The sequence below is a fragment of the Aquila chrysaetos genome, chromosome 4 (assembly GCF_900496995.4).
Source record: "Aquila chrysaetos chrysaetos chromosome 4, bAquChr1.4, whole genome shotgun sequence".
Taxonomy (NCBI): domain Eukaryota; kingdom Metazoa; phylum Chordata; class Aves; order Accipitriformes; family Accipitridae; genus Aquila; species Aquila chrysaetos.
The window spans coordinates 67,203,179-67,227,921 of NC_044007.1; the positions used below are offsets into that span (position 1 = coordinate 67,203,179).

At 37.2% G+C, this 24,743-nt stretch overlaps 1 protein-coding gene across 6 annotated transcripts in view; it reads left to right on the forward strand.

The window, feature by feature from the left end:
- Positions 1 to 24,743, forward strand: part of INVS (inversin) — a 98,462-nt gene that overhangs the window by 64,324 nt on the left and 9,395 nt on the right. For all 6 annotated transcript variants that reach the window (XM_030011593.1, XM_030011594.1, XM_041122896.1 and 3 more), the window contains 6 exons: positions 2,352 to 2,507; positions 4,028 to 4,257; positions 5,847 to 5,953; positions 9,258 to 9,470; positions 17,519 to 17,820; positions 22,413 to 23,220. In XM_030011593.1, the coding sequence (XP_029867453.1) occupies positions 2,352 to 2,507; positions 4,028 to 4,257; positions 5,847 to 5,953; positions 9,258 to 9,470; positions 17,519 to 17,820; positions 22,413 to 23,220 (1,816 nt within the window). The remainder of the gene's footprint in view (positions 1 to 2,351; positions 2,508 to 4,027; positions 4,258 to 5,846; positions 5,954 to 9,257; positions 9,471 to 17,518; positions 17,821 to 22,412; positions 23,221 to 24,743) is intronic.

Consider the following 24,743-nt stretch of genomic DNA (forward strand, 5'->3'; position numbering starts at 1 on the left):
TGCATTAACACAGCCTTTTGCATTTACTTAAAAAGAGCAAGCTCTCCATTCAGCTTTGCTAGAACATCAAGACTCTCCGTATTGTGTAGGAGAATGACACCAAGGGAAAGGAATTTCCCTCTTCTCCGAGATCAGCGCTGCAGGAGCATTACAGGGGCAGCTTTATAGCTCTGCCGTCACTGCGTACAATGGAGAGGGCTCTGTCTGTCGGCTGAACAAAGGGCCTATTGTGACCAGCTGGCTGAGGAATCTCTTCAGTCACCGTGACTCCATCACAGAAAATTTGGCTTACAAGAAAATATTGAGCACAAAGTGCGAAACAAGATGCCTGCGTCAGAATGAGTGATAGGGGGGAAGAACTGGCCAAGCTGACACAGCAGCTCTTTTTCTATTGTATTGTTATACACACCCCATGTGTCATCTGATGGAGTGGTTTACTGCCTTTGGTTTCATAAGAAATGCAGTACAAAAACCAGAACCTCGAGTTTACTGTGAGGTCAGACCATGAAACCCAGGCCCATCCAAATGTACGAAGCGGTAGGGATCTCATTCTTGTCAAATTTCTACTGATAGCCACCCACTCACATAGCTACTGCAGATCTTGCTGCTTACAGATATTTTTCATGGGTGGCCCTGTGCTTTTTAGCTGCAACAGTTAAACATCAGTGTCATCTTAAAGGCATGATTTCAATTACTAAGGCAGCACTTCTCATATTGTCTCTGGCTGTGACCCCAGTTCTTGTAGGAAGTGTCTCATTTGTCTGTATCACAATTCCAGTTACTATCGCTAATTTTGAGGATGTGTGTTTTAAGGCTGCATTTGATTCACAAACAGTATGAACAACCTGTGCATTTTAGTAGTGCCTGTGTAACAGGTTATGCTGGGTTACTGCTTCATAAGCTGTGTGAAGCAGGTACCAGTGGTAAACAGTAGCAGGCAAATAAAAAAAGCCTGACTGTTTTGACATTCTGGCTATGGTTCAAGAAGCAATTCCTTCTAATGTTGGCCTTCGTGGTGTGCCTTTCTGTATCATGCCTCTGCTGGATCCTGACCCTGCCTGTTTTAACATTAAACAAGTAGAGACATGTAGGTACTGTTTCAGCCCCACATTTCGCTTGCTTGAGCAGGCTGAATTCTCACCAAGGATGACTATTTGTGAAATTCCATGGGGAAATATTAATTCACTTTACTAAATGCACATTTATTAATTGCACTGTTTTGTATTTTCATTCTAAATTATTTTGATTTTGTCATCTGTGAAATATTCTACATGTAAGGCAGTATGAGAATGTAGATTATCTGATTCGATTGCTGACTATAGAAAATAATCCAAAGCATTCTGAAATCAAATTGTAAGTGAAATCACCAGTATATGTGTCTTCCATTGGTTTGAAATTTCATTGCTGTGTGTAGTTCTCCTTCAAAAAGAACTGTGAACTGGTTGGACTGGCATTTCACCATTTTCCTCAACTCCAGCTGAGAGTGCCCACAGGATGCTGTGTTAGGTGATAGCAACTTCAGTTATAGGACACCATGTCTTTACCTCTGAAGTCTAAAGTATCTAACGTAGTTCTGTGTTATTTGTTGGTTTGGACTCGGTGAAATCTGCATACATTCAACTATGAAAGGGCAAAGAAAACTGTGGAAGAGTAAGAGTCTGCAGAGTCAACTTGCATAGTGTTCACACAACTGAACTTCATAAATTGTAGGGATGAGACAAAATGCAGTATCTGGTCTTTCCATCATCTTTTTCTTTTTCCTGAAGAAAACAGGGAGCTGCAGATACTTTGCGAGATGTGATGGCCTTGCTACATAATTTTGTGTAAAATCTTCTCCAAGTAATTCTGTAAAAAATAAAGGGGTGGGAACATCCTAGGTAGTTATCTGGAGTTTGTTTTAGTTGAGACAGCTTTGCTTATTTGAAAGAAATAAAACAGATATTTTCAGGAAAACATTAAAGAAATAATGAAAGCTTTCTTTCACTGGCAATAGGCAGTTTCATCTCCACTGGGGTGATGTAAGAAATGCCACAAAACAGAGGCAGTAGTAGATCGTGTTATGTTCTATTAATCAGAAGCTGCTAACCTTCCACAAATCCTCAATATAAGCCAATCTTGGTGGTGTTAATGTTAAAATTCCTATTTCTACAAGTTAGAAACATGTTTCAGAGCTATTTTTCTGCTTATTGTTCGTATGGTAAGAAAACATGGTTAGTGATCACTTGTTATGATTCTTCAGCACCTTTTCCACCAAAATGGTTGAAATTAATTTTTATTTTGACCGTTCTAATTATGAACCTCCAAAGGTCATCATATTGTGATTTCTTTTTCCTACTACTTTATTTTTTTAGCGTTACATGCTGCTGCCCTTTCTGGCCATGTCAGCACAGTGAAATTGCTGCTGGAACACAATGCACAGGTAGATGCTTTGGATGTCATGAAACATACCCCGCTTTTCCGAGCCTGTGAGATGGGACACAAAGAAGTGATACAGACGCTCATTAAAGGTCAGCTGTTATGAGTTTACAAACCTGTTCAGAGTTCTGGTGCTTCTTTCTGCAGGACTGGGAGATAAACAGCATAGCTGAGCAAGAGGTGGGGTAGAAAATTACTTCCCTAAAGCAGGTTTTGTCTGTAAGTACCCTTTGTGGAACAGCACTAGTAAATGTAAAAGATTATCAGAATGTTATGCAAAATGGCTAGAAGTGTCACATATAAGACTTTCAAAATTGGGATAGTTCTTTTCACGGCTCTTTTCTGCTCAAGCCTTTTAAAGTACATTCTAGTCTCTCAAACTGCCTTTTCCCCCAGCAAGTCATTTTTCTTTCTTTTTTTTCTCCAGTAAATAAGACCAAATTAAGCTTTCTTCTCTTTTGTAAGAAAGCATTTTTAGGCTTATTTAAAGACTTTTTGGCTATTTAAACGAATCTTTATTTTTTTAATGAAGGTAGATAACAAAAAATCCTAAATCATTAATATTTTCCTCTGGTTGGTTTTTATAAGCAGTAAACATTTTATTTGTAGACAGAAATAAAATTTAACAATGTACACAGTTTTAGATAATTGTAAAAACTCTGCTGAAGTGTAAGAAGTATGATGAAAGAACAGTGGTATCTTAGATGCAAAATTCTGTCATTTTAGCTTCACAGAAAAGTTCCAAGTAGCTGGAAGCAGTCTCCCTCCTACTTGAGACATTATCCCATTTATGGATAGTTGAAGTATCCAGGTTGCAAATTTCTGTCAACCAACCTTTCTTACTAAAAAGCACGCTTCCCATTGAGATCTGCTGGGCATATTTTAACCTCCTCTTAAGCTCTTCCTCCCACCCTGTATGCCATTTAGCTTTTTTAGATGTAACCAAGAAGCTTGGTAATCAGAATCTGAGTTATGTTTAATTAAATATTTTATGATATAGACAGACATTGTTGTTGGTTGGTTCAAGTTTTTACATTTGTGGAGTTTCATTTTTGTACGGACTTTTTACATCTTACAAGAACACATATTGAAATTAATTATCTACATAAAAGAGTCTTAGCATGCTCGAATTAAAAAAAAAATCAAGCTGTTTTCAAAAGTCATTCTTACGCTGTGAATGTTTTATCTTGTCTGCTTTAGAGATTTAAAAAGTGTTTTCATCTGAAGTCTAATTTTCAAAAGTGATTTTGTTGTTAAGAAATAAAAATTCCACTGAAAATTAATAGGCCTGAAACAAATAAAGGCTAGGTTTTTCAAGGGCATTTGGCAAATCTGGAGATTCTAAAGCATCTGAGAAGATACTCAGAAGCTTGTAAAAAAATTAGATGCCTGACCCTCACTGAAACTATTTCATTCCCAATTAATTTTGATTTAGGTTTTAGGATTTGAGTAACAAAGTTGAAGTTACTTTCAGAAATATTTCTCTGAATTGTCAGTTTACCAAATAAGTTCTAGTTGAACATAATCTTATTCTTTTCTTTTCTTTGCATTCAAAAGTATTTTATTTTTATGTTAAAAAATTTTGGTTTCAAAAGTGTATTTGTTGTTACAGGAGGAGCAAGAGTAGATTTGGTTGACCAAGATGGCCATTCGCCCCTTCACTGGGCAGCCCTGGGAGGAAATGCTGACGTGTGCCAAATCTTGATAGAAAATAAAATCAACCCTAATGTACAGGATTATGCAGGTAGAACACCTTTGCAGTGTGCTGCTTATGGAGGTTACATTAACTGCATGGTAGTGTTACTGGAAAACAATGCGGATCCAAATATTCAGGATAAAGAGGTATGTTGTTCTTCACTGGGCTATTTAATTAACTTTAGAATAACCGTCAATCAAAACATTTTCCTTTTCTTCAAGGTCATTCTCTTTTCTGGGACACAGAAGCATCTTTGCTGCTGTTTATCACAAAAGGAGATGCATCCTGACATAATTTTCCCTATGGCTTCACTTCTAAAATTTTGAATGAAAAGTAATATTTTAATATGCAGCATGATTGAAGATTCATATTTTTCCATATCACTTTTGACTTTTCCTTATCAACATGTGATCTTATGAGGAGCCATATTAATCATCTGATTTCTTAACTTCTATCATTCCTTATTAACAGCCAACATGGGAATGTGATTTTAGTCTGTAATGTGTTTCTTCAGCATAGAGATAGAGCAAGTAAGGTATTGCAAGTGAGATTGCACAAGAACTGCTTCAATTACTTGTCCACATAAGTATCCACATACTTATCACTCTTCCAGGTGAAAAAAAAAAAAGAACACTGATTAGTTTATATGGGGTTTTGTGCCATTATTCAAGCAGTAAGTGAAATTAGCAGCCAGAATAATTGTGCAACATGTAACAGATTTCTTTGCTATATGACAAAATTTCTCAGAAGTCGGTAGAACTTCATCAGTCAATGAATGTAGCTATTCATTGCAGGGCATAATTCCAGGTAATGGAAAAGTGTTTTGTATTATGAGTTCTACAGAGCATGCTGGGGAGATTTTCCAAACTGGTACCAGCTCTGTATGGCATCAGCTTGAGTACAGCTGAACACATCCACTTCACCTACTTCACACAGAGACACTGCGGCATGCTCTTCGGCCCTTGGGATTCAGGGGGCGGCTTGCTTAGCACTGAACTCGGAAAGCCTTCATGTTTTTCTGTGGTACCCAGCCTTCTAGGTATCTCCTACATTTGAAGTTCAGAAAAGCAAGACAGAGACAGGAGGCATGGCCTGGAAGTGAAGTGAAATATCTATGTTTTGTTGATATTGACAGAGCTTGAGGTATTTGTATTGTGGTTCTGTGATCCCAGTCCGAAGAGTAGTCCTATATGAGCTGGCTGTGTAGAGTGCAGCTTGAGAGTTGGACCTCTGCTTCATGTGAGGGAGACTAGACTTCTGAAATCAAGCTCATTTTGAAAGCACAGCTGGAGTCTTGTCTTTGTTTGCCTGGGCTGATAAGCTTTCCTCAAACTTCATCTGATTTTGAATTCTGTATTATTTATTACAGTCTTGTCACAGTGTTTTCGAGCAGCCTAGAAAACAGTCTGAACAACAAAGGTTGATGAGAGCTGCTTCAGACCTGGGCGGCATAGCTGCAAAGCAAGCAACTCTAGAACTAGTCTCCTAATGCTGTTTTTCAGCTGCTTTAGGTTAAAAAGCACTACTGGTGTAATCTTGTTTTTTAAAAAAAAAAGAAGTTACTTCATTTTTAAGTGCTGTATTCTTTTATTTTAACAAGGAAGTTTATTTCAAACAATTAGTTTGTCCTTCATGTCCAGAAAAGCATTGAATTACAGTATGATTTATGGCTTTTATTGTGGCATGATAGAGTTTGGGGATAGTATTTATTTTTGTTCTGTTTTATTGTTCACAGGGAAGAACTGCTTTGCACTGGCTCTGTAACAATGGCTACCTTGATGCTATAAAGTTGCTGCTTGGTTTTGATGCTTTCCCTAATCATATGGAGAACAGCGAGGAGAGGTATTGCTTGTCTGAATGCATTATTTTGTAATTTAGCAAAAGTGCTACCTACTGATTTAAATGTTAAGTGTTTGAATATTGCCAGAGAATCATGATCTTGTATCTAAAAGGAGTGCTGCAATCTTGGGCTTCAGTGTAAGCAGCTTTTCCAATGTGAAAAATCTCTTCTTTAAGCAAGACATTGCAACTTCAACTGTTTATACTTTTGAACCTTGAACTTGAGTATTTGCTCATTCTAGTCTTGTTTGAAATATTAAAGATCTTTTAAATTTTAAAGATCTTTTTCATTTATATGAAGTCAACAGTGGATATGTATGGACAAAGGATGAAAAGGCGTTTCTGCTGCTGTTGGAGTAGACCGGAATCTTTCTTTTCTATTTGGTAGGAATACAGTGAGAAGAAAGAAAATGGGAGAAATGTAATGTTATGTTTTAAAATAGTGATTACAAATTACCTGGTGGTTAACTGTATTCTAAAGGCCTAGTTTAAAAAAAAAAAAAAAATCTTCCTATAATCATAAAGAGACAGTACATTTGCATCTCTTTTCTTTGTCTTTCATTGACACATAATGAGTAGTTTTTTAAAAGTGATTTGGGTTGTGGAGTTCAAATTAGTCACCTGACCATGAAGATAATTACTATTAGCAGAAATTTATAATGCCTTTTTTAGAGTAGATGACCTCCTCATAATTATAAATAAAATTATGATTAGTATGCCATATAAATTTGAATATTTCAACATTTTAAAGAACTTAAGGACTTTGAAACCCTATATTTTAGTGCTAAATTTGAGACTTCCATACTTATCCCAGTTTTTAATTGCTTTATTCCCCCATCATTTCTCTTTTGTTCTCTACTCTAAACGACTCAGATATCTCTTCCTTTTCTGTTCTTATTTTTTATTGAGAAACACAAATGAAAGTATAAGTAGTTCCTAATTAAGTAGTGCCAATGGTCTCTTTAGTAATTTTTGATAGAAAATTAAATAAACACTTGTAATTAAATTACTCTTAATAAGTAAGATTAAAAGCCACTATTTTGCCAGAAAGGAGGCTACTGTTTTCCTTACTTTGCAGAAATGTACCAATGATGCTCAAATGTCAGCAAAAGTCCTTAGCTGTGGTTTTAGTATAGTCATTCAGTTAGTATCTATTTTTTTTCCCTTCTGGCATTAATATATGTTCTTATGTATAAAACTAGATTACTCAAAATATAACTGCCAGTATTCCAAATGTCAGCCCTTAAGTGCTAGTCCATGTAGAGAACGAAACAGATTCCCAATATTTCTAGATGAATCAGTCTTTAAATATAATTCTCCTAAAAATACATATATTGTATATAAAAATCCTACAATTGCCTCTTAATAAACATCTACAAAACCTTGTTTTATTGTTAAGAGATCAGAAGTATGGAAAGTGGAAAAATCAAGTTGAGTGTTGTAAGAAAGAGTAAAAATAACCTCATGGATATGATTCATCTGTAATTGGATGAAATTGGTTTTTAATCAGTAATAATTTCACCAAATAGTAAATTTTTTCCCAACATACCTACAGAAGGAAGCTTCCCTTCTTCACTTTCTTAGAGTGCAATATGAGATACCAGTTCAAAATTCAAACATAGTGGTTAAAACTAAATAGGTTTGTGAAAAGATGGACCTGAGATTGCATCTAGGTTTTTAAGCTAGATCACGTGCTTGCAGATATGTGATTAAGTCTGGAGGGTGGTAGGTTTGTTGTTCTTTGCAAATTTGTTTCATAATCCAACTTGATGTCCTGGATGCATCATGTGATGACAGGCTAACTGCTGCTTGACCAACTTCATGCTAAATTACATGTAACACCTGATGGCTGATGTCTTCTTTGTGTGTTTTCCTGTGAAGCCAGCTTGATTTAAAAGCAATCTGCTTTAGAGATAACCAGTGGAAAAGAAAATTTATAACAGGCTTTAAACTGACACAGCAGAGTAATGGCTGGTTGTGAGGAGCGTATGTGAGCAGCCTTGAATGGGTAGCATCCAGTCGTACAAACCCCTATTCAGATTTGAGTGATTTTTTACTTTCAGGGGTAGCTCTAATGGAGTTAGAGAATCCATATTTAAAAATATGGGCCTCCATGACTGGGATCCATAATATAATACATTGTCTTTGTACATACATGGTAGTAACATGACGTTTACTTTAGTATCTTTTGTACCTGTTAATAAAAATATTCAAAACTAGGTATACTTTAAAAATGTGTTTTTCTGAAATGAAGTGCCTTCTGAAGTTCCCATTCCTGGGTTATCAAAAATCTGTATCTCTTTAAATGCTATCAGCAGCACACCTTGACATACAAATTTTCATGTTATGTCACTGTCTTTATTCCTGCAGACACTTCAGTTCAGATACTGTTAATCCTTCCATCAAATCATTGCTGCGTGGCAAGTCCAATTGTGCTTTCTGTCTGTTTTTCTTTGCTTACCAGCATTGCGTCCTTGCAAGTTACCATCAAGAAGAGCCCTAATTTTCACAATCGCATGCATTGACACTTGCTATTTGGTAGTCTTGTATTATATGGTCTTGATTATGGCTTGTGACTGATAATTTTCAGTCACTAAATGTCTCTGCCTAATGTTTCGGTGTTGGTGAGGGAGGTATGTAACATTTGCTCCTGTGTTGACAATGGGAAATATGAGAATTATTTTTAAAAGGGCTTAGGCATCTTTGACACCATTAAAAAACAAAGCCATTTAGTATTTTTAGCACCTGTGTCCATTTGAAAACAGACTTAAGTCTTCCTAGTGCTTTAAAAAAAATATATCATCCCTTGATGCAAGTGTAATCCTGCTGCTTGGTCAGTCATACTGTCCTCAGTCATTGCTATAGAAGCTAAGCCAGATTTGACAGTAAATCTCTAAAACTTAAATTCATATGGAAATAACATAAAAAATGTTTTTTTTTCATTTAGATTATATTTCTATATGAGAACCTCAATAACACCTTTTTAAGACTGCTTGCCTAAAGCAGTTAATTCTATGGATAAGGCTTTGGAGGTTTTTGACCCAACACTTTATATAGTCTGCCCCCCCCCCCCCCATATTAGGAGACTAAAATAAGCCTCAAACATAGTCATGGTGTGTAGAATGAGTAAGACAGGAAAATAATATTAAAAAATTAGTAAAACAGCCTACTGAGAACAGTGTTTAATCTGTCTTCATACTAGAAGTTGCCTTATTATAAAATGAGGATGAAGTAAATGGACGTTACGGTTAGAATTCTAGTTCAATGATAATTGTTGTGGGTTTGTTTTGTTGTGGTCTTTTTTTAGATATACTCCACTTGATTATGCCTTGCTTGGTGAACACCATGAAGTGATTCAGTTCATGTTAGAACATGGGGCTCTGTCTATAGCTGCCATACAGGACATCGCTGCTTTCAAAATTCAGGCTGTCTACAAAGGATACAAAGTTAGAAAGGCTTTTCAAGAGAGGAAGAATCTTTTAATGAAACATGAACAGCTGAGAAAAGATGCTGCTGCCAAGTAAGTCTGAGACTTGAAATCTACTCCAGCAAATAGACATTTGTCATAAGTTTGTGTATATCAGTGTACGATTTTATCTGTTACTTATCATCATTTATTGTTCCTCTTAGTAAAATTCATGAAACTGTAAGAAGCATATAATGGATTTTTTTTCTATATACCTATAGATGGAAATTATTTTCCAGATAATCCCAAATTAAATAACAAGCTTTATATAATATACAAGAACAAGACAAAATACCAAAATCTGAGAAACTAGCATGTTAGCATCCATGAATCTTTACCTGATATTCTGTATGATGATAAAAAGGCTTGGAAAACATTTATCACTCTAAGGTAATGGAATTAATTATTGACTTATCAATTCTTTGATATCAGTTTTGAAAAGAAATTAGTAAGTAGATGAAGAAAAAAAAACAGGAAAAGCCTGGTTTAATAAGGCTTAACTTACTGTTTCACAGGGGAGGTTGTGCTTTTCTAGCAAACTGAACTCCTGGGTTTTATTTGCAGCTTCTGTCTTGGCAGTATCATTCTCTGCACTTACATTTTCTGCTCTTGAATTAGAGAGTTACCATGAGATCATTATATTATATTATAGGTAACTAACACATGCAATGCAAATAGTTGTTTGTAAGACATGTAGGTTCTGACTGTGTTTCTACCCTATTTAAATGAGGTAATGGTAGCAAAATGGTGAAATTCTAAAATCAGAAGGTACATAAATGATCATCAAAATACTTCACTTGCTTGGGCTTTATCCTTAAGATTCATAATATGAAGAAGAACAAATTAGCACCTGGTTTCTCTTAAAGAAATCTGATTCTGGAATGAAAAAACATAACAGTCTGAAAAGATTTCTGCATGATTTCATAGTATTATTTCTGTAAAGAGAGGTCATATGAATAAACACACAACATAATTATTGTACCTAGATGTATTTTTGTTGCATCCGCGTATCATAGACAAAGTCAGCTGCACTCTATTTCAAATTCGGTAGTTTGATGTTCTGCATAACTGGCCAGTCTGACCTTCATTGGGTTTGAATGCTACTGCTATACTGGTTAATATTGTTAATGCCCAGTAAGAACCAAAGCTAGAAATATCAAATAATTAATCTCTTGCTCACATCTTTAGATCCCGAAGTTGTAACTTGCAGCCCTCCTACTATTTGCCTTTTCTGCTGAAGTCAGTAAAAGTCAAACCCATGCATGGAGAAGCTGCCTTTGAAAATATCCCAAGTATCTTATGTATTTATTTTTAATTTGGAGAACTCTGCTTCTTGCTGTGTGGTCACAACTGACTTTACCAAATGAGGTAATTTTAGTCTTTGTGATGACAGTCATTTTTAGAAGAATCTGTGATACCCCATCTAGAAGATTAAATGAGAAAGGATTGCCTCATGGAAATTTGGGGGTGTTCTTATAATTGTTTTCCTTTGTGAATTTCTTATGTACTTTCTGAAACTTACTAAGCTGTTGTTGATTTGTTTGAACACAATAGAAACAAAGTCTGTGTACCAAATACCATAAAAACAGAATTAAAATACAATTGGAGTGTACAAGCAAATCAAGTTGTCACATAACAAATTTTATTTAATTGCAATTTTATGATCTGTAATAAACTGAAGGGGACATTATGTTGTCATCATTCTGCATACCCATCTGTGCATTCCGCAGCTAAAATTGGCCAGGGTTTTGCTACATACAAAAAACTAATATCCCTACTGATTTTTAAAAATCTGCTCTCCAGATAAAAGTAGACATTATGTGGGAATCCAGAATGATGGGGAACTCCTAGACTGAACCCCCCCCAACTATTTCAGTGTATGTATTTAAAACTTGCTTTGTAATATGTTACTTTAGAGAGTCTCACTAATATAAATCATTCCTAAGTCTGCATGGTTTTAATTAGTCTGTTCTTTTTCTTCCCCCGCCCTGTCCCATCCCTTAACAACAAGCCAACCAACATCTTATACCTGTATTGTTTTCTGGTAAAGTTACATTCACTCTATTCAATGCCTGTGAAATATTTCTGTGCAAATATATTCTCCCATGTTGAACAAACCTATATCAAAGAAATAGTAGTTTATAAAATGAAGATTGATGCAGGCCAAAACAATATGCACGCTATTATGTCATTGACCAAAAAGATGTATCAGGAGACCAATTGGGATAAGCAGGGAATCCATGACAGAGCTCAAATGCAAAAAGGCAGTATACAGGAGGTGAAAGCAGGGACGCGCTGCAAAGGAAGAGTGTAAAAGCATTGCTTGAGCATGTAGGGATGGTGTCAGAAAAGCCAAAACTCAAATGGAGTTCAGGCTTTCAAGGGATGTCACAGGTAACAAGGTGAGCTTCTGCCTCTATGTTAATAGTAAAAGGCTGAGCAAGGAAAACGTGGGCCTGTTGCTCAATGGTGCGAATGATTTAGTGACAACAGACGCAGGTGTGGCAGAAGTACTCAGTGCCGCCTTTTCCTCAGTCTTCAACAAGAAGGTCTCCCAGGCTTCTGTGCTTAGAGAAGTGGTTCAAGGAGGAGGAGAACTGCCAGCTGTCAATGAGGATTAAGTCAGGGATCGCTTGAGAGAACTCAGCCCAGACAAGTCCGTGGGACCAGATGGGTTGCATCCAAGGGTGCCAAGAGAACTAACTGATGTCCTTAAAAGGCCACTTTCCAACATCTTTGAAAAGTCACAGAGGCCAGGGAAGGTCCCCAATGAATGGAGGAAAGCAAATGTTGCACCCAACTTCGAAAAGGGCCAAAAGAACAATCTGGGGAACTGCAGACTGGTTGACTTCACTTTGTTCCCTGGGAAACTTGTAACGGACGTAAGGTGAAACAACAGAGATTTTGACTGGAAATAGAATTTTTTTCACCCTTGGGACAATCGACCAGTGGAACAGGTTGCCCAGAGAGGTTGTGTGGTCTCTAGCCTTAAAGGTTTTCAGGACCCAACTGGATAAAACCCTGAACAACCCAGTATGACCTCATAGTTGATGCTTTTTCGAGCAGAATATTGGCCCTGATAACTTCCTCAAATCCCTTCCTATGATCATTTGGAAGAGGGCAGTGTTGATGGGATGTATGAGCATTAAACATTGTAACAGCCAGAAATGTGTCAATATAATAGGTGCTCCTCTTCAGTGGGAGTGAAAGTAACTGATTATTAATAGGTGGGATGGAGAACCTGGCAGGAGGGAAGTAGTGCTTTAGGAGAGTAGCACAGAGGCAATCTAGGAAGGAGGCATTTAAAAAACAGTCAGACTACATACACGTAAAATGATGGGGTTCTAAAACTTTTTTACAAAGAGGCTTTTGTTTTACTTTTTACAAAATCAGGTCTTTAGGAAAATAATATTTAAGGGTTTAAAGCATATTCAGAGAAAACTGATGTCCAATATATTGGGTTTTGAATGGACTGCAGAACTTATTCATCACTTGTTCACCTTCCCTTTGAATTTCACAGAATAAGTTCCTGAATCCATACTTCTGTTTTTCACTAAGTCTTCAGGATTTCATTCTGACCAGTTGGAGGAAACTGTTTGACAATGTGGGTATGAAAGGGAAATGGATTAAAGTGAGTAAGTAATTCATGGTATTTAGGAAGAGAAGAACAGCAAGAAAATAAAACAGTTCAATTAAACAGCCTTCAATAGATTTAGAAAAACGTTCTAGTGGCAAGAGAGTACAAGCAGATTATGAGGTTCTTCAAAAAACTGGTAGTAAGGCCTGCATGCTGAGAAAAGATAGAAAGCGTAGCAAGAGAGAAAATAATGAGCTCTTCAGCAACTGAAAAGGGAAAGCACGTAGTGGAAATTTGGTGCAATAACTAAAATTGAGGGCAATAGTAACATACAGTGATAAAATTAAAGAAGCGGAGGTGCAAAATAAGAACAACTAGCAAGGGATGTGAGGTATCACAATAAATCATTGTAAACATACACATTGTAAAAGGAAGAGCAAAGAAAGAGTTGGTCCACAAGTAATGCTAAGAAGGCTGAAGTGTTCTATGTCTTTTTGCTTCAGTCTTTCTTAAATGTCAAATTATGTCCATTAGCAAATGGAATTCACACTAGTAACAAAGGGCAGCAATGCAGGCTAAAATACCGAAACAACAGTTTAGAGACTAATCGGGTGAGTGAGATGCTTTCAGATCAGCTTAGCCTGACAAAATTCATCCTGAGTTGTTTAGAAAACTGGGTGATACAATCTTAAAATGGTTACCCTTCAAAACTTTAGGAGGACCAGTGAGACTAGAGAATTCATGAAATGAGCAAAATGTCTGCATTCTCAAAGGGGAAGAAGGGGAGTCTGCAGACCTATAAACGTCAGTCCCAAGAACGACAGAATTGTTGAGGTTGGAAAGGACCTCTTGAGATATCTAGTCCATCCCTGCCCCTGCTCAAACAGGGTCAGCTAGAGCAGCTTGCCCGGGACAATGTCCAGTCAGGTTTGGAATATCTATGCAAATGGAGACTCCACAACCTCTCTGGGGAACCTGTTCCAGTGTTTGACCACCCTCACAGTAAAAAAAGTGTTTTCTTGTGTTCAGATAGAATTTAATGAGTTTTAATTTATGCTTATTGCCTGCTGTCCTGTCAATGGGTGCTACTGAGAATAGCCTGGCTCCATCTTCTTCATTCCCTCCCATCAGGTGTTTATAGACATAGGTGAGATTCCCCCCCGAGCCTTCCCTTGTCCAGGCTGAATAATCCTAGCTCTTTTAGCCTCTTTGCATATGAAAGATGCTCCAGTCCCCTAAGCTTCTCCCTGGCCTTTCACTGGACTCATTATAGTAACTCCATACCTTTCTTATCCTGGAATGAGTAATCAAACTTCTATGTTTCTGGAACATAACAAAGCAAGAAGTAATGGCTGGTCTGAATTTGCTAAGAACAAATTATATCAAACTAACTCAAATTTTCTTTTGTGACAGAATAACAAGTTTTGTGGCCATGCAGGAACGGTAGCTGTCATTCAAACTTGCCTGAAGTTTTCATACTTTTTCATGTGTCATTCTCATTAGCAAAGTAGGGCAACGTAGCATGAATTAAACTGCTATTAGATGGGTGAAAACTGCTTGGAATAACATATGCAAAGAGTAATTCTTAATGGTTCAACTTTAAACTGGAAGTGTATATTGTTAAGAATTTCACATAAATCCATCCTGAATCTGATACTATGCAGTATTTTAATTTAAAAAGTAAAATGTTAAATTTACAAATAGCACCAAGATGCAGAAGACTGTAATCACATTGAAGACTAAATTAGAAATCAGAATCGTGTTAAAATACGCATGAGAAATGATTGAGGAAAAAATAGGTAGTTAGGTAAGGACAAATGGACTGCTTTACACATTTGGGAAGACCAATCAGCATAGGAATACTGGACAGAAATTAACTGTCGTCTTAGCATTTTTGTTAAGGACTATCTGTTAAAAGATTGTAGTAGAGCAGAAGCTGAACATGTCGTGAGTGAATGGTGTCATGCTTTTAAAAACAAGCATCATGCTAGATTGTATAGCAGGAGGCGGCTGTTTATACAACATGAAATATAACTCCTCTTGGTCCAGATAAAGCTTCAGCAGTAGTAGAATCATACCTGGAGATCTATTTTCTATTATGATTTTTTAAGTAACTTTTTTTTGCAAGGATAACTTTAAAAATGCTCTCCAGGCACACAGACATGTTCTAAATTTAAAACATCTTCTGCAGAGTAGATACAAAAAGCAAAGTGTTCTTAACAGAATAGAAAAGATTGGATTCATTTTAGCAGGATCAAAAATTCAAAGCATCTCTGTGTCTTCACAAACGCGTAAGGCTGAAACTGTTCCTTTCCATCTGCTAAAGGCTCAGTTTCCGTTCCCTCACTTTTGTAATGAAATACAAATTTATGACCATTCAGGACAAAATTCTGTTGCAATTGTAGTGGAAAATGTTGGCTTGCCAGCTTTGTTATCACTATCGAGCTGTAACTGTCTAACTTTAGAGCCCAAATTTGGATCCTGTTGAGTCACCAGAACCTCCTGACAATTGACTGAGAGCCCTTAAGTTAGGAACTCGTCTACTTCCTTTACTTGTTCATGAAACCTAGTCTCTTAACTTGGACAACAGTAAAACCTGGAAATTTTTATTCAGAAGATATCCTTCTTTGTAATGCAAACTGAATTTCTGACTAAATAAAGCAAAAGACAAGGGGAGGTTCGTAAGTATTCAGGAGTCTGTTAATCAACTAAGCTCTACTGTGACAATTAGGAAGACGGTCTATGAATAGGGAGCTTTGAAATCCCTTCCATTTATTATTTCTTTGGTTTAATCTGAAAAATTAGCACACAAACAAGACCTTTTTAGAAAAATCCCCTTTTATTTCTTCTCAGTTTTTGGTCCTGAGTCATTTCAATAACTTTACAACAGGTATGTTGCTGAAGTTAATGTTTTGAGTTAATCTGCTCATCCAAAGAGTGCAGGCCACTCTGGCTTGATGGTGTACTACACAACCCGTCTCACACTTTCTTTTTTAATAACCTGAATGGAGGATACTGGTAATAGGCTGCTTGATTCTTGTGAAGAAAAGAAAATGACTATTCTGTGAATAGTAAGATCTGATTTATCAGCTCAAATGGCAGAGTAATGGCAGTGAGATCCATACTGTACACGAGACAGACATCCCCACATAGTCCAGTTGTGGAATGCCGATATTATTTGAAACTAGCCACTTTTTTCCATGCCAGAGGGAATACTGAACCTCAGGCTGCCAGGAGTGTATTTTTTTAGATCAATTAGCAGCTTTTCAGGTACAAAGTTCAATCAGCTGCTTCTGCGGAGCGTACTTGATAAGATAGTACTGACAGATAAAGTTAGGGCTTCTCCCTGGCAGCTCACACTGAAATGACATATACTGGCATTGATACGACTCACAGGAACTGAGGATGGCATGCTGCATAACTAACCTGTCATATGCTGTGCTGTGAGCTAATGTGTCAACAGTCTGCAAACTATGTTGTAGCATTGGAAGCAAGTTAAAATATCAGGCAGTTACATGATACGACATTTACCACCTGTCCATTCCAACAGGAAAATTGTCACTTCATCTTACCACCAGTGCTTAATTTATAAAAACAAATTCAATGGTAGGTAGGTATGTTATGTTTGCTATGTGCTATTGGGTTTATTCTGCTTTGTAGGAAAAAGAATTTAAAAGCTGAAGTGCAATGATATCCCACTGTATTTCAAAATAAGCTGCAAAACTTTATTCAACAGATGTGCCTTTCCTAACCTTGTCCAAAATTCTCTTTTATATCTACACCATTTAAGAGATGCATGACTTCTTTCATTTTTGAAAACCAAATGTCATAATTGCAATGGCATACTATGTGCACAAAAGTTTTTAATTCACATCTCGTATTTTCAGTATTTATCATTTGTATAACGTATACTCTGTTTATTTAAAATAATTATCTACCAATGATAAATATATACCAGCAAGTTAGTACCAGTAGCTAGTTTGAAGCTGGTTTATAATTATCTGTATTAATTATGACACAAGTAAGTATGAAAAATAATATTCAAAGAGATGATATCTTTTATTTAAGTTTTCTGATTTTCAAATACGGTGCAATGCATTACTACTTATATTAAAGTCTTGTTCATTACTAATTAAAAACATAGTTATTAGTATCATATTTCTTGTCTTCTGGCACCTCTTCAAAATCCTGCTTTTAATTTTTTCATTTTATTTATAAGAAACCTAAATTTCATTGTTTTCATTGAGGGAGCGTTTTTAAACTCAGTTTAGGCCACTGCAAACTGAATGGGCAGCTGGCTGATAAGGACTGCACCATCATTAGGCTGTAGCTGCAAGTTAGTTGTTAACTTTGGATCAAGCTAAGATACTTCAATGCAGTAGGTGTCCCTTTCTCACAAAAAAGATGCTATAGTCAAGGTTTTATTGTGGCAGTGTCAGGCTTCTAGAGAGGAATGTGTTCAAGTTAGATACATGCTCCCAAGATTTTGTCTTTGGAATTCTTATGGTATTGACTATAATTACAGGAAACGTGAAGAGGAAAGTAAGAAAAAAGAAGCTAAGCTACAGAAAGGGATGCAGAACGTGGAACAAAATAGGTTTCGAGTACAACAGAATCCTGCAAATCGAGAGAAGACTACCAGCATCTCACAGTTACCTAATAAACCAATCGATATACAGAATAAGAGACCTCTGTCCCTCAACGCTTCACAAATTCAACCAGGGAGAAACAGTAGAGGTTCACCTAAAGCTTGTCACAACAAAGGGACACCAAAGGAGAGTTGCCTGTCAGCAGAGCCTCAGAGTGAAGGTCATAAAATCAGGCAAGGTTTGTAATCTTTTTTAATTGTCCTGATGATCCTTTTTGTCCATGTCTGGGAGTGTTTTATATATAGGACCTGTTTCATCTTTCTATCATTCCTTACTCTTTCATTATGTAAGCAATTCATGTACGATAGAGTTAGATACAGATTCTTTTACTGTGTGTTCTGTCAACTTAAGTAGTCAAAAATACCTGTATATACAGTGTCTGTAAAAATACCTAAAATATGTGAGAACAGGTTGTTGGTAGTTGTTCTATTCCTTGCACTGTTTGGAGAAAATGAGATTAAAGATATTTGGCATATGTGTGGGATACTTGAAGAAGGTTAATGGAGAAATGGTAACTCTTGTTTTTAAACGAGGTTAAAATGAGGATAAAATTGTTTTAAGTGACATCTCTAGCATATAGAGGAAGCTGTTCAGTCAGCTTCATTCTGTGTAATAGGGTGGTTCTATGATTTGTCTCTGAAGTCTTGTAGAACACTCTAGGATATTTTTTTGAGAAGTGAGACTGTTTTTAGAAATTGTACTATGAAACAGCATGTCAAAGCTCTTTGTTACTTTTCTTGCCCTGCTGCACTCTTTCAATTCTGTCTGTAAATCCATCATTGATCATCATTTCTTGACCATTCCTATATTAGTTTTGCGAGATACACATTTTAATAACATTTCAATCAGTTCTGACTTCAGCCAGTTATAGGAGCCCATGGCTTAAACCTTTCAAAACTGGTGATGTTAAAGCACCTTTGTTATCATTAGAAGTAAAAATTGCGTAAGTAGTTTATTTAAAGTAAATTGCAAGAACTCCTTCTCAGATGTAAAATTACTGCTAATTCTTCTGGAGGTTCTGCTAATCAGAATATTATAAAAATCCAAAAGAAAAGAAAGTCAAAGAGCTGTTCCTACTGAATCGTTTTACCTAGATATCTTTAGTTTTTACATGGAAATGTCTTGGTAAACAGAATATTTTACTATCTTGTCATAGTAAAAGCAGACATATATATCTTAGCCTAACATATACTATGGTAGCTAAGTAATGATAAACAGAGGTGTTAAAAATTCTAGCAAGCTTTACCTGCATCTGTATTAACTTTATATTAATTAAAATATTCAGATGGCAAAGTAAAACATGTAAGAATAATCAGAAACAGCGGTAGCCAAATGAAAAATGGATAGTTGTAATGAACATAATGAGGAGAAATTGGTAAGTGTGGAGAAAAGGGAAAGGAGAAAGAAAGATGTGAGGAGGATTACAACAGTGAGGGGGGGAGAAGAGAAGAAGGACAAAGAAACTATAAAAGAGGAGCAAACAGCCTTTTCTTCTACTGACTGCAGTATCCATTTTTAGCCAAAATCTTCCATTGGTTTTGACGATGGAAACTGCATTGCATCAGTCAGACCCCTACTGTTTTCTTGGAACACATATAATGGTTTTGTACTGAGAGAATGACCTAAGGAAGTAGGTAGTAGGTAGTCCGTGGGAAACTTGGGCTATAGAGTCAAACTGACTACATAGATCAGGACTGAATTTGCCAAATTTTGTGCAGAGGATTCTAATATTGATATTTATATTTGAAAAACCGCGTTTATGTTCTGTTGTCTACACTACCCTTCACAGTAACCTAGGGAATTCAAACCATCAGCAAATGCTAGCATCCTGTAGGTTGGACTTTTGATTGAAGGCTTCCCTGAAGTTGGAGATTTCCTGATGTAGCTATGCCAAAATAATTTTTCCATGGTGATGGTTCTACAAGTAAAATTTTAAAGTCATATAGTCTATTGCCTGGAGATTTTTTGCTTTTCAATATATCTTTAAAAGCAGAATATAATTTCTGCAAAAGATAGAATTTTAATTTTAAATAGAAAATTATTTGCTATTGTTTATTATCTTTCTTCACCATGAGTGTTGAAAATGAAGAGAACAAAACTCTTTACTCAAGGTTCCTCTGAAAACATGTAACATGTCTACTTCTTCTACAGCAAGACCAGTTTACTTTCAGAGATTGTAAAGAAAGTCCCCTCTTGCCCAGTCCAAAAAGCCTGTGTTTGAAATAAAATGCTATTCCATTTTTAGGCATGCATTGTCTTTTTGCTATTGAAATGATGCCAGGAAAGTTGATGCAGCAAGGATCAAATCATCAAGTTCTTTAATCAGTTCTCATTAGGCGTTTTAATCCTCTTGTGACCAAAACTTTAATGGACATCATAGGATGTTTTATGGGAATTAAATATAAATTTACATCCTGTGGGCTCTGAAAACTGTGATTTAGTTGGCGGGTCTTTTCTGATCTGTTCTCCACAGAGAAATCCTCTTTCCTATGTATGTTATCTCATTTGCCTTAACTGTAGTGCAAACAGGTTAAGTTCTTTTTTTTGTGCCCTGTACTTGTTATTCCTCGGTCTTCCTATCTAAGAAAGTTTATTTCAACCTCAAAGGATGAGCTAGGATACTTAACTTATGGGTTTTTTCCATTATCCAGTTACCCAGTTCAGATTGGGAAGTTGCACATACTACTTAAATGTCTTATGGTTGAAGTAAAAAAGCATTCTACATGCTGTACGTGCAAACCAGGTAGCAGGTTTTGGTGAGTTCAGAATGACAAGGCCTTTTTAAAAAAGCTGTGTTCCTTTACCTTGTTGAGAGATCAAAATAGTGTTGTAACAGTGCTGGAAATTTCATACGTTTGAACTGACGGTCAGCCCTATACCATTTTTATTGATGGCACTGGCAATTTTTTACTTGGCTTCGTTGGGAGTGGTATTATGCCCATAGAAATCTTGACATCAGAAGGAACATTTTTTAAATTGTCTATTCCCCTGATGTAACACAAGAGAGAGGGGATTTCTTTCTCCATTCTGGGAAATTAAAATAATATATCAAAATAGATAAGAAATCATTAATTAAATTAATACTAGATTAAAATCTATTAAAATAATAGATTTTTTTTTTTCCCCTGTCCCAGAACATACAGGGCTATCTACCCATATGACAATCATGTATAAGTTAGAGTAGCCTCTCAGCCCATACTGATCTGTCACTATGATAAATCTTCCGTGTTGGAGACATCATTGATGATAATCATTAGTTTCTTCTGTGTAATCTGTTAATGTGCCATCTTCTCTTATCCAGTCAAAAGAGTATCCTGTAAAGGCATTACAGTGAGGATAAATATAGCATGGTTTCACCAGGTTTTGGATGATAAAGAAGATTTTCTTTGATTCCAGTTGTCCTGGTTTTGGCTGGGATAGAGTTAACTTTCTTTCCAGTAGCTGGTGTAGTGTTATGTTTTGGATTCAGTATGAGAAGAATGTTGATAACACACCGACGTTTTCAGTTGTTGGTAAGTAGTGTTTAGCCTAAGTCAAGGATTCTTCAGCTTCTCATGCCCAGCCAGCGAGAAGGCTGGAGGGGCACAAGGAGTTGGGAGGGGACACAGCCAGGGCACCTGACCCAAACTGGCCAAAGGGGTATTCCATACCATGTGACGAGATGCCCAGTATATAAACTGGGGGGAGTTGGCCGGGGCGGACGGATCGCTGCTTGGGAACTAACTGGGCATCGGTTGGCGAGTGGCAAGCAATTGCATTGTGCACCACTTGTTTTGTATATTCCAATTCTTTTATTGTTATTATTGTCTTGTTATTATTGTTATTATTATCATCATTATTTTCTTCCTTTCTGTTCTATTAAACTGTTCTTATCTCAACCCACAAGTTTAACTTTTTTTCCCAATTCTCTTCCCCATCCCACTGGGTGGGGGGGAAGTAAGTGAGCGGCTGCCTGGTGCTTAGTTGCTAGCTGGGGTTAAACCATGACGCAGTATATCAAAGATCTCTTTGCTTTCTTTTTCCCCTCCAGCTATCCTTTAACACCCTGTCTTTTTGTTACATTTCATCGTATCTGGTCTATTTTCTCATCCTCCTGTTAGTTTCAAAACAAAATGGAAGGTGGATGGTATATGGGAGGTTTTCAGTTTTGCACTCCAGTCTAGCTTCTGAGTCATCCTCACAAGAGTGTTTAGAAGCAGTTATCACACAGCAGCAAGGGAGAAATGGGAAGGACTTCATCAGCTGATTTAGGATGTCGAGGAAAATACTGAGGAGCCAAGCACTCTGGGTTTCCTGGGTCAGTGGGTTACCCTGTCTGTCACCATTTGCCAGGATACAGGGTGGCTAGAGCAGAAGTTCAGCAAATAAGCTTGAAACAGTGGCGGTCTGTTTTGGTGTCTTCACTGGAATGAGCAGGTGTGTTCAGGGGGCTGCATTCCTGTGCCACGCGGTGAGCTGGTTTCTTTGGAGAACAGCAGTATATTCAGGTAGGTGAAGAAATAGTTTCTCCCTGTGAACTTTTTTTAGACATCTAACTCAAATGCAGTGTGAGAAAGAAAAATATTTGTAGAACAGTCAGCAAATGAAGAAGTTTGGGACTGTACTGTTACAGGCAACCATGTCCTCTTCTGATTCTTCCTGCTTACACATTTTTTTCATTTAAGTAAATCCTAGTGTGCTTCAAAGGTAACTGAGCAAAAAAATTAGAGACACAAACTATGTTTTGCTGGATCAGAGACTGAATGTTGGTTTCCATTTCTCTGTCTAAAGATTCATTGAGGAAACGCATCAAAAGCAAGTCAAGTTGTGTCCATTTCCATTGTGGTAAAGCAAAAGAGGGAACAAAAGTTGAAGTGAAACATCAGGTTGCAGCTGCTACAGAACTGGATGGAGAAAAGCACGAGGAGCACACTGTTGAGGCAACGGGTACTTGTGCTCGGAGGAGCAGAAGGCGTACTACTTCTGCTTGTAGGACTGCTAGTGTTGGAGAAAAATTAAGAGATCAAAGTCAGTCTTCATCTGGCAACAGGGACCATTGTGAAAGAACGGCTGTTTTCTTCTGCAATGTCAGTTGTACTGGTGGAATTGCGAGAAACTCAAAGCAGTGTGAAGCTGCTTCCAAAGGCAAAAGGCATCAGCAGAAATCCAGAAATAAAGAGGTAAATGATGAGCGATGTTCACCAGCTGGCTCTAGTAGACCAGGAAGTGCCAAAACGGTATTTGTAAACACCAGAAATGACAGTGTGCATGCTGTAGAACAAACTAACAAAGTGGGAAATAATGAATTAGCAAAAAAGGCCTCCCCTTTATTGTCTGCTGAGGCGGAACCTACCGGAACTGTGCCAAGAAACCCAGCAGCGTGTTCTGCTCCTGATGACAGCTCGAACTTGGAAAAAACAGGCGTAATTGGATCCAGGAATGCAGATGATCAGTTATGTTCTGTCGCATGGCAAAGTACAAATATTGAACTAATCCCTTTAGAGATTCGAATGCAGATAATAGAAAAAGAAAGAAAAAGAAAAGAGCTGTTTCGGAAGAAGAACTATGCTGCTACGGTCATACAGAGGACATGGAGAAGGTAAGACTACTGTTTCAGTAGCTAGAGAAGTGAGATACATGTAAATGTAAATTAAATTAGGCTTGTGGGCAATACGCTTTGTTTGGTCTTTCTGCTTACAACATTACCACTGCTGAATCAGGAATTTAATAATCCTTCACCAAACAAGTGGAAGTAGGTTTCAGTCACTTAGAATTACATTAGTAAGTTCATAAAAAGTGCAAGGTAAGTGATGACTTAATAATTGGAGAAGTTATTAAACTTCCATTTCAAGCACTGATACTTCTTTAGAGAGTGCAGATCAACATTTCCATAAGCCTAGAGTTCACTGCTCTCGTGTTCGTTAGCAAAATCGCACATGTAGGGGTACAGGGCTTTTCCTGAAAAGGTGTTTGTAACCAGACCCTTCACCACCATTTAGTTACATATTTGAAATTGTATTCTGACCTGACTTTTAACTGGATAACCAAACCACAAGAGGTTTGGAAGCTTTGGAAGTTCATTGCCAAAACTTGAAGCTAACTTGAATAACTTGATTGAGCAGGAACAACTGCTGTACAGAAGAGGCAGACAGGAGAGAGTGAGATGTCCCAGTGTTTGCTTTCCACAGTATTGTCCTGCTTTCATGAATGCATGAGTTTCAACCTCAGAAATATAGTCATTCTTGATGTATGTGCTCCTTAATATTTAATTTCTTATCAAAATTGACAGGAAGAGTATGGCACCTGTAGGTGAAGCATATATTATGTACATAATTTTTTATTTCCTATTTTTATTGAAATTTTCTTCAGTTTTTATGTGGATGCAGAAAACCATAAATTGCTGATTTTTACTAATAACTGATCTTTCCAGGTCTCTCACTAGTTTAAGTTCCATATATGTTTTAATATTTCTTAGTATTCAGTTAAAGAAAAAATAACAAGGAAATTCGTTTGAGAGCTCAACTCTCACACCCTATGGTGTAGTTCAGTAGTGATTCAAAAATTGTTCCCCCAACCAACCTGTATCAAAGGGAGCAGCTGGTGGATGTCTGGGAGCATATAGAGTGTAGTAACGTCCCTGGGAAACCTGCAAGTTTCCTGCAACAGCAGAATCAGGTCTTAATGCCCAACTGCCTGCAGAATAAACGCTGAGTCACTGGTAGACCTCCCTTCTTCTGGGTCATGCTGGAAGCTTTGGTTCCCTTGCAGAGAAATTTGGAGGGGCTGTTTCTTCCCCTTGCTGTGCCAGGAGCCAAGTAGTAGCGGTCTTCCTAGTGCAGGGTAGCATCTGCATCCAACCCGCTCTGCATCCATAAGGAGCAGAGGGGAGCACGCAGGAGCTGGAGCATCGGGGGCTGCTCTCTTTGTCATGCATCCAGCTGCAGGAGGCAGCCAGCCTGGGCTGTTCAGCCACTCCAGTAACATCCTCTGGGATGCATCAAGCAAGGCCAGGACCAAAAGTTAAGAGAGAACAGTTCTGAATACTACTGTACAAGCCTGCTGTTTTGACAAGGAAAGATCTTTTCGCCAAGTACCACGTAGCTCTGAAAAGCTAAAAAAGAG